This window comes from Halichoerus grypus, chromosome 5 (genome assembly GCF_964656455.1).
Source record: "Halichoerus grypus chromosome 5, mHalGry1.hap1.1, whole genome shotgun sequence".
Lineage (NCBI taxonomy): Eukaryota > Metazoa > Chordata > Mammalia > Carnivora > Phocidae > Halichoerus > Halichoerus grypus.
Window position 1 is genome coordinate 43,670,591 of NC_135716.1, and position 17,803 is coordinate 43,688,393.

Genomic DNA, 17,803 nt, shown 5'->3' on the forward strand with positions numbered 1-17,803 from the left:
TTTAGGACAAAGACTTTTCTTTTTCACTCGTGTCAACCAAAATTGAAATGGAGGGGGTTAAGTTATGAGATTCAAAACATTTATTATTCCCCATTATTTTATCACATTGTCCTACCTATCACTTAATGTGAAAATTAAGGACCATATGAATGTTCACCACACATTTGCTAGGGACTGTTATATCACTCGGCAGGCAAATTCTCATACAGATGCCCACAAAAATACCCAAATGATCAGTCTTTAAGTTTTGTTTTCAACCTACTTTTCAAATTCACTTTAAAGTACTTGACTTTTTGTTATACTGGTAATTTCAAGAACAGTTCCAATACCTTCAAACTGAAGCAGACCTATCTTAGAAAAATGAGATTTCTTCATAAGTGTATCAAATTGTCTGATAAAAATATGAAACTCTGTAATTGTACATGATTGAAAATATATGTATAAGCATGAAAACAATAATTAATACAGGTCACCCTGGGCTATGGTGCTTGTCAATTATCCTATTGATTTGGTAGTTTTACAGATAATCACTTATCTAAGCTCTACTCTAGCAAAAGAAAAAGAAAAACATATTATGGAGACCTATCTATCTAAATGGATAGAGAGATAAATGTATTATATTATGTTGACTGTCTCTCTGAAATAGGAAAATCCCAAACTACTACAGTTAATTGTATATTAGAATAGCATAAAGCTATTCTACTGGTGGTATTTATTTTCTCATCTAAAAATCATATTTGTGACAAAATATAAAATGTGCAAATTCTATATGCTCTGGCTTCAACCAAACCTAAGGTAAAAACAGAGACTTTATGGGGTTGGAATGTAGAATTTAGGGCTAAGCATTTCCAGTATTCAGAGTAAAACAGACTAATGTCAAGAACTTGGTTTCACTGGGACACTGGTTATCTCGAAAATAGTCTTGAAGACTTCCTTGCATGGAAGGACATGAAGAACAGTGGTTTCTAGTTTGTCATTTGTTTTCGTTGGACTTAATTTCTGTGAATTTCATATCCTGTTGTATTAATCTTATTGATGTTTAATGAGTTTTTTTGTTTTTTGGAGGGGAATATGGCACATTTGCTAAGTTGTTTTTATGTATTAGTTACAGATGATCCTGGATTTTTACAAATGGCTTGCAAATGTTCTAGACCTCTTATGACAAAGTGTTTCTCAGTTTTGCAAGTTTACTTACAAAAAAAAACGGAAATAAAACACCACCAAATACCATGGCAAAGGAAATAAATTCATGTTTACCTTTCAATACAACTAAATCTAAATGCATACCAATTTTTATAAAATAAGTCTACAATAACCTACTAAGTAAATCCGCTTACTAACAAAGATTAGGAAAAATTGCTGGTGAATCTTGACCAGTGGCTACGTGATTATTAAGTCACATCATCCTTATAGTCCAGGTCATCTATAGGATCTCAACAACAAAAAAGGCTGTGCAAAATGCCAGAGTATGTATGGCCTCTTCAGGGCAGTTGCTAAAGGCAAGAGTTGAACTGCAGCAAAAGGGTCTCAGACTTCACCGTGATCACTGAGTTTACTCAAATTCTAAAATAGAAGAGGAAGAAATAAGCACATGTTCCACTCTTAAATTGGTACCATAATCAAAGAACAGTAGCAACTGATGCAAGCTGTCCAGCCAAGGTAAGCAAACAGACATTCTGTGAGGCATGAGAGTATGGCGGTTGAAAGCTCCAAGTCCAAGGTCAGACAGACTGCTGACTCTGAAACCAGCTCTCCTACTTACAAATGGTATAACTTCCCTGGGCCTCAGTTTCCTCATTTCTAAAAAGAGGTTAAATAATAATATCTACCTCATAAGGTTGTGGCAAGTCTAATGAATTAATATAGGTAAAGCTCTTAGGATATTTCTGTAATATAAGGAACATCCAATAAATGTTAGATATATCATAATAATAGTAATAGTAATAATTGTGTTGTCATTATTATTATTTTGTAAATACATACTGTTCTGATTGAATGTGATAGGGATGACTCTGGGAAGTACTAAATGCTGTTCTAGGGATGAGGAAAAGCAAAACGATTCAAAGTCAAAGAAAAATTGCAGGAAATCAAAGCTCTAGGAACAGCTCTAAGACTAACTATAAAGCCCAGTATTTGGAGGATAACTGTGATGCTTCATATCATGGGAGTGCTGGGCTCTGCAAATAATATTTCCAAAGACGGCAATATGAACTTAGAGTCAAGGGTATCAGAGCAGAAAAAAAAGCTATATAAGGCTAATATAAAGTTTTAGCATTTGACAGAGGTGGATTCAAATTCCCAGGATAGCAGATCCTGGAAGAAGCATTTATTTTACAAGCAAGCAGTTTGCACTTAATAAGTGATGCCCAAATCCTCTAAGCCATGATATTATTAGAAGACCCAATTATTAAACAATGTTTATAACCAATCCCAGTAAGGAATGGAAAAATTCCTTTATTATAGCAGAAGACTCTGAGAGGAGTAATAGGCTAATACAAAAAAAAAAAAAAAAAAAAGCAAAGCTCTTGATTCTACATTCTAATTTTTCATATAATTCCCGCATGCCAACCTGCATGGCTCACCTTACTTGAATAGATGTTACTTAGTGCAGCAGATACTGAGTCAAAAGAAACTGGTTTCTCTGAGTCTGGGTTTCCACAGTGCTTCATTGCTTTTATCAAGGAAGCTACAAGAAAACACAAGTAATGTAAGGCTAGCTGGAGCAGCAGAAGGATCATGTTCAATGTTAGCCGAGAACCCTCCCTTACCTGTGCAATGTGCTAATGATACATCCACACTCCTGCTCTTACAGTCATTGTAACCCTGGAGGGATGAAAATAGTATACCCATAATTAATTCAGGAGAGCAGGCTGGAAAGAAAAAGATGGGCTTAAGAAGAAAGAATTACTATTTAAAAACAACCAAAAAAAGCCAATGTTTATGATATCAGACCAGCAGAGGGAGGTATTGCTACACAGTCAGGCTCACCCCGGCAAACTTCTAAAAGACTGCCTTCGCCAACTAAGCTTAATGCAGCAGGGTATTTACCTTTCTTGCAACTAAGTTTGGCTACTTACATGCTCATTTAATAAATGAAAGTTCATTTAATAAAAATTAAAACACCGCATTTCCTTCCCTGTAAGAATGATAGAAAGTTGTTCTCAAACTTCTTTGACTAGAAGTCAAGGACCCATTGATAAAAGTGATGACAACTGCTGACATACTGCTTAGTTTAATATTTTACAAGTTGTGATTATTCATGGACTCTCAAGTCCCATCCCTGGATGGTAAGCTGAGAACTAAAATAACTGAAGCCAAGTTTGATTGCCCAACTTCCATTTTTAAAAGTACATCAAGATGAGGGGTCCTAACTAAAGGGCTTGGCGTATTTTAGAGTCTTGCCTCATTCATGTCCTAGAAAACACCATGGAGGAACAACTTATTGAAGGCCCAGATTTTGAATTCACCCAGACCAAAGTCAACCCATGAAACTTAGTGAAAATAAATTGAGAAGTTTTAGCAACAGGATGGATTTGGTTATGTAATAGAAAAGTATCTTATATATAAAATATAGAAAGCATTTACAACACATTCTAAGAGTATGCATGATACATTCAAAAATTTCCCCTTCTATTGTTCCTGAAGTAAGCGTTATATGTTAGAAGAATTGCAGAATAATAGGAGATGTGTCACTCTGAGCATGAATAAATAAGCAAACAAACGAACAATACATGGACTGAAACTTTGCCAAAATAAATGGCTCCTGTTTTTATAAAGTTAAAAAGGATTAATTCAAGGTGACTTGTGAGTGTTTGACTTTTTCTCAAGCTCAGGAAGCACAAACACATTGCTACAGGTGGTTTATTGATGTTGATAAACATAATCTCCAGTTCACTGACCTTCCCAGTGTCCTAAGTAGAAGAATAAATAAAAGTCATTCCATTTCCTTCAACCTATAACTCACAGCAGAAGTTCCTAGCACTACAGTGACTAAGGAAATAATCCAGGAATGTTAGGAAGCAGAAGACATGCACGGCTCAAGAGACTCTGTGGTTCTTTACTCTAGACCCTCTTCCAGCGGCTGAAACTAAAAACTAATATTAGTCACAATGATACTATTTGCATTTTAAGAAATGACTTTTGCAAAATGAAAACAAATAATAAAAGCTAGAATTATTGAGTACTTATTAACTTCTAGAAACTTTGTGGTGTGCTTTCTTTGCAATACATCATTGCAAAGCTTCACAACTTGATGAAGTGGGTGTGTCTACTTTCAGCTTACAGAAAAGTAAATACTTAAGCCCAGATCATGGAACTCATTATATGGCTAATATTCAGAGCCAGGATTTATCTATCTTTAAAGTCAATGTTCTTAATATACATCATAATTTACTGTAATCATGATGAAATAAACCAAATAGTAATAAGGAAATTAAAAAGGCAAATTGACACAAAACTGCTGGTGTCCTATATACAGATAGGAAACACCAGGCCAAGAGCAAATGTTGTTTTTCACTAATCTAAAAATAAAATGCATCGGTTGATTTATCTCATAATTCCATTGTGTAGTATTTTAAAACTGTGAAGATGAATGGAAAAAAACCAAAAAACCAAAAAACCTCTTTCTCAGCATGCCCAGTACCCGAATTATTTGGATTCCTCTGAATTTTCAACTTTAGATCCTAAACTTAGTGGGAATAGGTAACCATTTCCTCCTATTTACTAACTCTAATCCTGATATGCAATATCTAGAGAGAGGCACTAATGAACATTTGAGCATATTCAAAATAAATTTAAAATATAATTAAACAAAAACTGTACATCCTGGTCTTTCCCAGTAAAGGGACAATCCTAATCTAGTGTTTCTCAGAATATGATCTTGGACCACTTGCCTCAGAATCACCTGTGGTTGTTTAAATAAAGATTCCTGGACCAAAACTAGGACCCAGAAGACTGTGCTGTTGATGAGCACCCCAGGTGAGCCTTCCGCACATCCACTGAAGAGCACTCTTCTAGACCCTGGTGACGCAGAGGAAAGAGAAAGGCTGAACACAGGGAGCCCTCCAGTCAAGAACTATCTGTCTACAGTCCAGATTTGGATGCAAGAAAACATGACGTATTCAGGTTGAACTATGCCAAACTGTGCAGTTTTTATAGTGAACAACAAGAAAATGAAAGCATATTATATGGGGGGAAAAAGGTGACATACTAAAAACAGCCACTGGATTTAAGTCTAGGATATTTAACACTCAACAGTTTTTGCATGATTTGCTTTCTAAATATCTGCTCATACTGAAACAAAATCATCCCCTCATTTTTACAAGGTGAATAAACTGCGATCCAGGAAGGTTAATGATTTCCCCCCACACCTCATAGCTAGTGGGACGATACCGGGACCACACCCTGACTGTCACGCACTGAGCAGCTTCTCTTCCCCAAATTCTCGCCCTTATCTTCATAGGAAAGGATACTGAAGTTGACCTTTGCACTATGTTTCTTGTTTTGGTTTTTGTTTTTTTGACCTCTGACTATCTTGAATTTGGGAGTTCGGACATTTCAAATTTATATTTATAAATGAATAGAGGCACAACCACACAACACCACAGAAAACAACCAACACCCATAATGTAAAACAGTCTAGAAACTACTGATCTTAAATCTTTAAAGCCCTATGTCCAATTTCTGCATCTTGCCCTGATGAGTAACTAACACAAGACCATCCCATCCTCCATAAATAAGTAGACAACTGAACAAAAATATACGAACAACTGTTTTTAGACAGTGGGAACAGGGAGCACAGGACTGAGTTCCCTGAGAGAAAGAAGACAGATGAGACAAGCTCTCTAAGAGCTCAGCTTTCTGCACAAAGCTGCTTCTGGGCCAGAGAGTGATGGATGCCTGAGTAAAATGCAAGAGCTTCACTGAGCTGAGCAGACGGAAGTAGAGTTCAGGAAGGATTAGGTGGGCGAAATCTGTGGGAGAGAGTAATGGAAATGAGGGAGATAAGCAGAGAAAGAGCTCCAGAAATTTTCACAGGATTTTGATTAAGTTTTTGACAGAATACAAAGCTACCCATGGGAGAGACTATGAGGCAAGGGTAGAGAACCCCTGGGGAGCAGATACCCAGAAACAGGAGAGCTGAGTTCCATGCAGCAGAAGCTGGTGGAGGACTGAGGACAGTTGAGGAACAGATGTTGCTCCATCCTCAAGACCCTTCCCCAACAAATTTAAGACACTGAACGAGAGAACAAATGGAAAAAGGAGGTAACTTCCCTGTTGACATAGTATTTACTAAAAAAAAAATAGGGATGCCTGGGTGGCTCAGTAGGTTAAGTGTCTGCCTTCGGCTCAGGTCATGATCCCAGGGTCCTGGGATCGAGTCCTGCATCAGGCTCCCAGGGAGCCTGCTTGTCCCTCTGCCCGTCGCTCCCCCTGCTTGTGTGTGCTCTCTCTCTCTCTGACAAATAAATAAATAAAATCTTTTAAAAAATAAGTGGAGGAAAAAAATTCCAGAAGTGTCTGAGTTTTCCTTGAATTAGAAAAATTAGGTGTTCTTCTTTCTGTAGAAATGTCCTGTGAGCCATGTTCATTTTAAGGAAATAAGCAGTTTTATATTTTGCACACCAGGACCAAGGAGACACCATGAAGATCATGGGGTAGAGAAGTAAGCACCATCATCCGATAGAATGGAGAAAAGCCCCTGCACTGGGGACTGTTTGAGGGATCAGATATGGTATCTGGTGAAACTACACCCATCCATGAGGGTAAGAGAAAACGTCCTGCCATCACCAGGGCCACTTTTTCATGGAGGGGACTTTTCTTTCTAGAAGCCTGTAAGCTGACTGCCCAGCAGGCACTACATGCCCACTACATCCCAAGCCTGTGTTCTGTCCTCTCTGATTACCCCATGTGATCACCCCCACCCTTGGACCCCACACATACGCACACCAGAAGCTTGATGGGATCTCCTGAAGACAACTCTATGGCAGTGGGAGGCGGCAAGTTCTACGTCCTTAGGGGAGAATGGGTGAGGTGAGTGTTGAAACAAGTGGAGTCAAGACCCCAGGGCTGAGAGAGTAGCTGGTGAAAACCCCCGTTACTACAGAAAAGGGAAAGAATCAGTCCAAACACAAGCTATGTAAATACCTCAACAAGCATGGAGACTCCAGAATAGTCAAAAAAAGTCACTCCACTGCAATCCAGGATTAAAAAGCTCTTCTCATTTAGGCATGGCTGTGACACGTCGTCTGTAGGAGAAACAGAGACTCGAGTTAGGGAGAATTCTTAGAGCTTGCTGCTGCTGACCGTTGAATGTGGAAAGGTAACAGTGGTTTAACAAGACTGATTCCAAGCACTTTCCAGTTTTTCTATTTTTCACTTAATTACGGATTACTTCTGAACTCTTTAACTTTTAATTATTTGAACATGATTTCAGGTAATTATTACGTAACTCAGAGAGGAAGATGGGATGGGTTAATTACCTCTCATTCCACAGAGAGACAAACTGAAACTCAGCAATCATTTTCACTAACCTCTTTTTTTAAAATTTTATTTTATGTTAAATAAAAAAATTTTTAAATATGAATTTTTCTGAGATCTTTAAGACTCATTCTTTATTTACTAGAAAACATAATTGTCATTGGTACTATCTACAGGAGAGGCTTGGAAAAAAAGTAACTATAATTTGAAAAAAATATTAGCAATTGTTTTATTTAGAAATGTCAAAAAAATGTCAATGAATTGCTTTTCCTGAAAGAAGCCACATAAATTATTATCTACAACTATTACTATATGGCATGAGTTCTATCATCCCCATTCCTCAGCCAGACAGACATGGCTAATCAATCATGGTACTTCTTCCACTGAGGTCAAAGATCTTAGAATTTTTATCAACTCACTGCTTCAGAAAGCCACTAGTAGTTCACAAGAAACGTATCTGTCAATCTGAACTCAATGCTACCGTGAAAAAACAATCTATTTAGATATTATTTAGAGGGATTGATCACTGGATCTAAATGACCAGAAAATGGTGGTAAAAGGTACAAAAAATTCTTTAAGAAACAAGTTTTTCTTCTTCCCTAACTTATCACACTTATTTCACTTGTAAATTGCACTTGTCATTCTCTATATTTTCTTACAGTTATTTCATAACTTAAGTGGTGATAGGCTGTTAACTATAAAAGTGTTTGGGTTTTATCAACAGCAGTACAAAAATTTCCCTTCTATTGTCTCACTGTGCTTGCTTTGTCTTTCATTTTTACATCCAGTTTCCTCTTTCCCATTCATTTAATCAAAATAGAGCATATTTTCAGACCATTCAAAATGAAACAAAATAAAACAAATGAATTGTGCCATGTAGTTGTAGATAATAATTTAAGCAAGCTATTTTAAGAGAAACAATTCATGATGCCTTTTCCAAATAAAAAAAGACACCTTTAGTGGTAAAGTTACCAATTCACTCAAATGAAAATTTAAATAGAATGGACACTTCTGAAATCTTTTCACAAATAAGTGAAGTTTTCTTTTACACAGTACCCTCTCAGTTCTGCCACTGTACTGATTTTATGGCTATAACCTTGTTATAGGCCAGGACATGAAACAATAAATGCAGGAATGAAGAGAAGAACAGAATACATGAGCAGACATCTGGAGGATGAGTAGAAGTTTAGCAGGTGAGAAGGAGTGGAGTTCAGCTGGCAAACCAGAACCCTAAGAGACATGTGTGCAGGAGTGCCTCTTGGGAATGGCATAACGGGACTACAATGTTTTGGGGACATGACCTCCCCAAATGGAATGATAATGGAAGATTTCACATTTGAGCAATTTTTGTTTTCATTCAGATAAATATGACTGCCATCTTATCATTTATATAGTTTGGCTATAACCTTCTAAGCTTCTAAGTAAACCAGTGCAATAAAAATCACATCATCGTAGAAAAGAGTAAAGTGAATTCACAGCTGATATCCTGCCTTAAGCAAAATGAGGTAAGCTTGGAGCATGTGCAAAGGAGACAACTAATATACACCCATGTGGGATGTGGTAAATGATGGGCTTTATCTACAAAAAACAACATTTCAGAAAGGAATTAACCATCAGGTGTGGGTGGGCAATTAACTCCAGACTGTGGAAGCCAGTTCTTTCCTGTAGAATATTCATTAACTCCTTTAATTAAAAAGTATTCACAGTTGCTTAATTTAGGAGTGCTTTTCATATACTTCAAAAGGTTCTTGACAGTCTGTGAGTCACTCATAATTTTTTGAGAAGGGATTTTCTGTTGATACCAATTAACTATTGAGAAGCAGATTTGCACCTCTAATTTCTCAAGAAAACAGGAGCTATGAAATATTTAGAACAAACCACAACATTCTCTTTGGAAAACATGTGCACATATTATCAAGCATCTCATGTGTTCATTCATTCATTCAAGCAGGCAGTCAGTATAGACATATTCAGGGCTCTGGGTGCTGTGCTAAGTAAGGCCAGTAGAATTGTAAACAAGAGAGATGATGTTCTCTGCCCTCCATAGACTCACAACCAAGCCAGGAAACCAGCTGATTGAACTAGTAGTTTGAAATATTCTGAAGGCTGGAAAAATTATGCACAAAGTGCTAAGGAGATATAGGAGTGACCTGGTGTGGGGGAGAGAATAATGGCCACCAAAGATGGACATCTTTGTCCTTAATGGACATCTTAATCCCCAGACCTGTAAGTAGGTCTGTAAACGGCAAAAAGAATTCTGTGGGCTTGATTAAGTTAAGAACTTAAGATACGGATGTTATCCTAGATTATCCGGGGGGGTGGGGGGTCCGATGTAATCACAAGGGTCCTTATGAGAGGAAGGTGGGAGGATGGGAATCAGAGAAGATGTGGTGGTAGAAGAAGTCAAAGAGAAATCTGATGATGCCACCATGCTGCTGATTTGAAGAAGGAGGAAGAGGCCGAGAGTCATGGAATGCAGATGGCTTCTAAAAGTTGGGAAGAGCAAGGAAATAAATGGATTTTCTTCTAGAGCCTCCAGGAAGAATATAACCGTGCCAAAACTTTGATTTTCTCCTGTAGGATTCATTTCAGCCTCTGTCCTCTAGAACTATATGTGTGTTGCTTTAAGCCACTAAGTCTGTGGTAATTTGTTACAGTAGCAATGGGAAACCAATATACCTGGGTTGCTGGTGTGGGGAGTGAGGATTGGTGGTGAGGGCAGGGAACTTGTTTCAGATAAGTTTTAGGATCCGTGATAGCAGAGATCATGCCTGCTTTCTTCAGCTTTGAACATGCAGTACCTGTCATGGTGCCCAGGACTAAGGAGATGTTCAGTAAATACAAGAAACATTTGCTGAGGGAACACGACATGAAACAATAAATGCAGGAATGAAGAGAAGAACAGAATACATGAGCAGACATCTGGAGGATGAGTAGAAGTTTAGCAGGTGAGAAGGAGTGGAGTTCAGCTGGCAAACCAGAACCCTAAGAGACATGTGTGCAGGAGTGCCTCTTGGGAATGGCATAACGGGACTACAATGTTTTGGGGACATGACCTCCCCAAATGGAATGATAATGGAAGATTTCACATTTGAGCAATTTTTGTTTTCATTCAGATAAATATGACTGCCATCTTATCATTTATATAGTTTGTTTCATAGATTTTGATTATTCAATCATGTGCTCAACTACAAATCTTCCTCTTCTGTGAAAATTATTGGGGGGGGTGTGGATTTTTTTATTCTCTTATCTGTTTCCCACTCTTTTGCTCAGCTATATCTCCCTTTGATTTAGTCACTTCCAAATCTATTCTGTGTTCTCCCCAAACCCGCTGGACGTCTCTTGGATGACATCTCAGCATCCTATATACACCACCCTCCAAAGTCAACTTATCTTCCCTTTTCACTCCCCCCAAGTTCTCATCATCCCAGTGTGAGAGGTTCAGAGCTTCAGAATGATTGTTTGTTTTTCCCTCTCCCCTCCTCCAACACTCAAACAGTGCCGGCTGTGTTCCTGACATGCTGAAATCTCTTTCAAGTTCATCCTCTCCCTCCATTTTCATAGCCTTGTGACCACAGCAGAGGGATTAAGGTGCTTGTCTCCCTGCAGACTGCTTTCAGACCAGGTTCTCCTGTCCCAGCTTTGAGCATCCCTTCCTGTATGCCTGCCCGCCTGCAACAGGGACCCGAGTTGTGCCTCTATTCCTAACTAACTGTTGTGAATATTCTTGTTTGTGTAATTTGTTGTACACAGACTCTCATTTCTGCAGGTTGCATAAGTAGATGTGGAATTGTTGCTAATAGGGATGTATATCTTTAACTATACAATTTTGCCAAACCATTTTCGAAGGTAGTTATAACATTTTACACCCCCACCAGCATTGTAGGAGACTTCTTGTCCTACATTCTCACTAACCTTTGGCATTGTCAGACTTTTAAATCTTTACCAATTACATATGTACATACATATTACTGGAGCAATGTAAATTAAGTCCACTATATATATATATTTAAATATTTAATTTACATTGCTCCAGTAACTACTGTAATAGTCAAGCATATTCTCACACGTTTACTGGTAAATTTGAAAATGCCTCCTCGTGTCTTTTACCCATTCCTATTGGGTCATCTGCCTTTTTTTATTCATTGATTTGTAAAGGAGTACAGTCCTTTCTCCACGTTATATGTTATATCTATCTTCCTCCACTCTGGCTTATCTTCTCATGCTTTAATATGGTGGCTTTCACTAAACAAAAACTCTTAAAAATGATCTAGTAAAGTCTAACGATAATTTTCTTTATGCTTAATGCTTTGCATTTCTTGTGCATTTTCTCCTATATCTTCTTCTAAATTTATATTTTGTTTACCACTCTTAGGATTTTGATTCACCCGGTACTGATTTGGTGGTACGTTGTGTGAATTGCAATGAATAATTTCATTCACTGTAGACACATGATTGTCACATCATTAGCAAACCTGTCCTTTCCTCACTGCTCAGCATGTCAGTTTTGTCACAAATCAAACACCAATATGTGTGAAATTTTTCTCCCCTTCTGGGCCCCCTACTTTGTCCTATTGATCTGTTCATTTATCTTGGAACCAATACCATATTGCATTGATTATGAAAGCATTATAATATATCTTGACAGTTAAAATATTCTCTCCCCCTTGTTCACATATTTTAAGAGTGTCTTCTCCTATTCTTGGCCTTTTGAATTTCTATACAAAATTTAGAATAAGCTTGTCAATTGCCATTAAGATGTCCTATTGGAACTTTAATAGGGACTAAATTTATATTTATAAATCAATTCAACATAAATAAAACTGACACCTTTTCAATATTGAGTATTCTAACCAATGGACATTGTAGTTTCCTTCCATTTATCTATAAATACCATTTACTTAAGTGTTCCAAGTATTTTTTTATTGCAAGTATTTTTAATACCTTGTAATAAAGTTTTACACTTCATCCTGTGTAAGTCTATACCTTTTACTTAAATTTGCTTCTAAAAGAGAGCAGTAGGTGAGATGGAGGAGGAGAAGGAAGGGAAGGAGGAAAAGAGGGAAGGGGAGCAGAAGGAGGAATGAGGGAGAGAGAAGACAGAGGAGGAAGGAGGAAGAGAGAAGTAGAAATAGGAGGAGGGGGGGGGAGAAGGGCAGAACAGGGAAAGAAGGAGGAGGACAGTGGGAGGGAGAGGTGGAGCAGAGAGAGAAGGAAGATGAGGACAGTAGAGGGAGGCAGAATGGCAGGAAGAGGAAAGAGGACTTATTCTCTGGTCTATATTCAGTCAGGACACTTAGATTTTTTTTTTTTTAAGCTAACTCACCGTTGCAGTTGCCATTGGATAGAGAATTCAGCAACGTGTTTTGTTCACACTGAAATGAAAATGAATATAAAGAAGAATAACATAAAAATTCACTTCTGTTCTTGAAAACAGCACATCTTTCTTTTCTCCATAAATAATAAAAAAATTAGGCTCGAAATATTATTTTTCACTAGTCTTTTTTTCTCAGAATGATAAATACAACACATTGAAATAATAAAATGACCATTGGTTCTAAGTAGCTCAGTAAATAACATACATTCCCAAGTCAGACTACCTTGTTTAAAACATTTTCTGCAAGACTAAGTTTGTTTTGACTTTTGATCACGAATTAAACATTTGCATCTGTTTTCATGTAGTGTATCCAATCAGAAATTAACCTCATTAACACAACATTCTCTGAGAGAGAGTCATTGACCATATATTTCATATTATATGAAAGTGAACTGTTCACCTGCAGCACCATGAAAATGCCTGGGAAACAGTCCCGATTTATGGAAATGCTAGAAAATGAAAATAACACTGCATCCTACAATTAAAGTTCTTTGAAATTGACAATAATTGATGCCTCTAATGAGATCACATGCTATCTACTTCTCAAATGTTGATGATGATGATAGTAATTGATATTTTTGACTACTTGCTATATACCAAGGACTCTGTTAATTATTTGATTCAGAAAAATCCTATGAATTTACTAATCTCATTTTCCATAAGAGGGAGCTAAAGATTGGAAAGGTTAAATAACTTCACCGAAGTCACAAAGCTAGTAAGAACCTCAGCTAAAACCAAAGGTCATGCTTTTCCATTCAGACCCTCATGTTCCCAAGCACTACATTATACCACGTCTCCGAGACATCACATCAGTTTCATCTTAAAGGCTGACTAGAGAACATCTATTTTCTCTTCCAGATACCCAGTGGTGCAGCTTATATACTTTAATTCTGGCTCTGACAGTTATCAGCTGTATTTCCACCAGGTAATTTTACATTTCTAAGTCTCAATCTTCCTTTTTTGTAGCATTCAGGTAATACCACTTACATCATGGGGCTGGCGATGATTAAGTTAGCCTAATTAAAGGGACTCGTCCTTGAGAGACATTCAATGAATGTGAGTTTCTTTTCCCTCCTCTTATCTTTAATCTTGTCTGAAATCTGTGCAATAATTTATGTAGATACTCCACCCTCAAGGAGTTGAGGCACAACTCCACACTCTTTACCTGTGGGCTGCTACACCCTTATCTTACCATGATAAATTCCAATAGAAGGATATTCCACAAAATACCTGACCAATACTACTCAAAACTGTCAAGGTCAATGAAAAAGAAAAGTCTGGGACACTGTCACAGTGAAGCAGAATCTAAGGAGACAAGACAACTAAGTATAATGTGATATCCTGGATGGAATCCTGGAACAGAAAAAGGACACTCAATAAAACTAAAGAAATCCGAATAAAGCATGAACTTTAGTTAATGATAATGTACCATTGATTGTAACAACACTCAGTAAAACTAAAGAAATCTGAATAAAGCATGAACTTTAGTTAATGATAATGTACCATTGATTGTAACAAATATGTCGCACTAACCCAAGATGTTAATAACAGCAAAAACTGTATGGTGCAAGGGTGTATAGGAACTCTCGGTACTAACACTTTTCATTTTTTTTTGTATGTCTAAAACTGTTCCAAAAACTAAAGTCTATTTAAAAAAATACCTGGTCTGAGCAAAAGAAAATTTTGGATAAACAGCAGATTGAAACTTCCTTTGCAAAGTGAGTTCACAAAATGGTGATTATTATATGAGTATCTATATATAACCTATATAATAATGAACATGAATTCAATAAACACTAGCACCCTGAGATCCTTCTAAGCTTCTACATTCAGGAAGATATTTAATGATGACATGTAGGAAATATATTGTCACAGTATAACAAAACAGGAAGTCCTTTATCAGTTTGTGTTTTGAATACAGTGTGATTCTTCTTGCCCTAGGGTGTTTTAAATGCCCGTCCATCACGGCCATCTGCTGAAAATGCAGCTGGGAGAGAAGACCAAGGCCCCAGCAGAGCACCCCAGTTTAAGACAGAACTGTGGACCACTGTGCAGAGTGCAGTGAAAGTAGGTAAAGCTGTGGCAGAAATTAACTGATGCAGACTCCTTACTCTAAAACTAAAATTGGAACAAGCACGGGTCTTAAAACAAGAAGTAGATATCCCAGACACAGTGTATGATAAGAATAAGATGAGATGTCCCAAAGAGCATCCATGCTACTCAAGACCATCCATGTAACCATTCTGAATAAAGGTTTATCTATGATTCCTCAGACAGCAGAGCTTCCAGATTACCATGTGAATCCTTAGTGTATCCTTTAAAACTCACAGTCTGTAAATACATACAATATTTGCATTATTCTCATTATAGTGAAACATACTCTCAAGAAATCCTTTCTCACCACCATAGAGTTCTGAGTTAAAGAATCCCTTTGGATGTCATTATGTACCAATAACCTAGATTCAATGAACTCTACTTGACTATTAGACTCAAATTTCTTAAGTCCCAAGTAGGTGAAATCATATATGTGGAAACTCCTCCCAGAAGGCTGCATTAATGAGGTTTATTTCTGACTTGATATGCTACAAGATATGCCAATTTTCAATTTCTGAAAACACGCTGGAACAACCTTAGTCTTGCAGGAAAATATTCTAAGGAAAATACTATCAACTATCAATAAACAACTGGTTATAACAATATTCATGTCAGATACCCTACCAGACATGATAAAGCCTACAAAGAAGCATATCATTTCAAGAAGTAAATTTACATTTTGGCAAAATAAAACTGCAAGTTTCTTATGGGTTAATTAGATTATTTGGAATTGTGGACAAATTTTCCCACAATATTACTGTGTGTGGTGGTTGTGAGCTTACGTCAGCCACAAGAACCTGCCTATCTCATAATAGAGCTAAACACTGCTATAAAGTAAGCATGGCTTTGTAAAAGAAAGAGGCCTTGTATCCAACGTGAACAACTAGGAATGATGTCCATCTTTGGCATGAGTGCAAGTGCTTCTCAACCCAAAATTACAGGTGGGGTTCCTAATAATCTGCTGAAAGTGGCATCCTAAAAAGTATAGTGAAAGGAAAACACAGGGCTGGAGATATACAGGCTGGGTCAGTCTTGTAGGGTTGCAACCTGTGTGGTCATAGATTCCCATGCTTAGAAGGGTCCCCTACTTGGTTTAATGCTCTGCTAATGCCATCTTGAAATTCTCAATAATTGTTGAACAAGGAACCTCACCTTTTCATTTTGCACTGAGCCCAGCAAATAATATATCTGATCCTGTGTTTATGGCCTCTATGGTGTGGATTAGTATGAGGCCCAGAGGTAGAAGCATAAAGCTGCAAGGAACAGGAATGTGTTACTGGACAGCTCCTGAGATGCTAGAAATGGGAAAGTCAATACTTCCTATGTACCTGAGTGACTGGGGATAATACACACTCTGAATTGTAATCTGAAGTAGTCATGGAAAGCTTCATGGAGAGGGTACTACTTGTGCTCAAACTAATATTAGTTAAGATTTTATAGTATTGAGTAGGCCAGATATTCTTGCAAGTATCCTTGCATATATTAACTCATTTAATCATCCTGATTATAGACCAGGAAACTGAATCACAAAAGGTTTAATAACTCAGTTAAGTTCCCACAGCTCATCAATGGCAAACCCAGGCAGCTTAGCTCCAAAGTCCATGCTTAAGGGCTTAAGGATTCAAATAATCACAGATAGCTTATTTACATACAATCAACATGATGCACAGTTGATATCTCTGTTAATGAAGATAACTTGTGGAGATAAAGAATGCTAGTTTTTTATAATAATGTTATAATGATGGCAATAGTTTATGCTTCTCTGAAGTCATTTATCATATTCTATCTCTTTTAGATTTGGATCGGACTCTTTTCTCTTCGTAAAAAGGTCCTTTAAGCTAAATGATTTGTCTTATTTATTCTTCTCAGAGTTATAGTATATAGTACACATGTCCACTAGATATATGCTGAGTGAATGAATGAATGAATGGGAGTGATTACCTAAAAAATAACTACAAGAACCAAATGAAAAGTATAATACAATAGAAGGCTTTGCTGAAGGAGAGGTTTCCAAGCACTCTAATAATGTATTATATTTCATGATTCATATCTTAGTATCACGATATAAGGTTATTTGTAGTACATTATTATAATCATGAATTAGCTGATCCTACCTTGCTGATATCATCCAGTAGCTGGTTGCTCACATTTTCTTTTTGGATTATGTTCATTAGATCAGTATGAAACTTCTTTGCATTCAGGAAAACAAGTGGGTTATTTATTGAGATAATTTTCACCTGCTGCAGGGTTTCCTTTTGGAGAATAGGAATAAATTCAGAGTTCTGAATGAAATAAAAGAGGATAACTCTATCCAAAGGGTCTAAATCTTACAAATACAAATGTCACTCAATGCTACCATATGATCCAGCAATTGCACTACTGGGTATTTACCCCAAAGATAAAAAGTAGGGACCCGAAAGGCTACGTGCACCCCGATGTTTATAGCAGCAATGTCCACAATAGCCAAACTGTGGAAAGAGCCAAGATGTCCATCAACAGATGAATGGATAAAGAAGATGTGGTATATATATACAATGGAATATTATGCAGCCATCAAAAGGAATAAGATCTTGCCATTTGCAACGACGTGGATGGAACTGGAGGGTATTATGCTGAGCAAAATAAGTCAAACAGAGAAAGACATGTATCATATGACCTCACTGATATGAGGAATTCTTAATCTCAGGAAACAAACTGAGGGTTGCTGGAGTGGGGGGTGGGGTGGGAGGGACGGGGTGACTGGGTGATGGACACTGGGGAGGGTATGTGTTCTGGTAAGCGCTGTGAATTGTGCAAGACTGTTGAATCTCAGATCTGTACCTCTGAAACAAATAATGCAATATATGTTAAGAA

At 37.3% G+C, this 17,803-nt stretch overlaps 1 protein-coding gene across 1 annotated transcript in view; it reads right to left on the minus strand.

Moving 5' to 3' along the window:
* Positions 1-716: 716 nt before the first annotated feature.
* Positions 717-17,803, minus strand: part of SLC26A7 (solute carrier family 26 member 7) — a 107,869-nt gene continuing 90,782 nt past the window's right edge. Inside the window, exons 13-18 of the mRNA XM_036107284.2 lie at positions 17,065-17,202; positions 12,806-12,854; positions 7,147-7,247; positions 2,769-2,823; positions 2,583-2,686; positions 717-1,563 (exon numbers count right to left, since the gene is read on the minus strand). Of these exons, the coding sequence (XP_035963177.1) occupies positions 1,528-1,563; positions 2,583-2,686; positions 2,769-2,823; positions 7,147-7,247; positions 12,806-12,854; positions 17,065-17,202 (483 nt within the window). The 3' untranslated portion in view covers positions 717-1,527. The remainder of the gene's footprint in view (positions 1,564-2,582; positions 2,687-2,768; positions 2,824-7,146; positions 7,248-12,805; positions 12,855-17,064; positions 17,203-17,803) is intronic.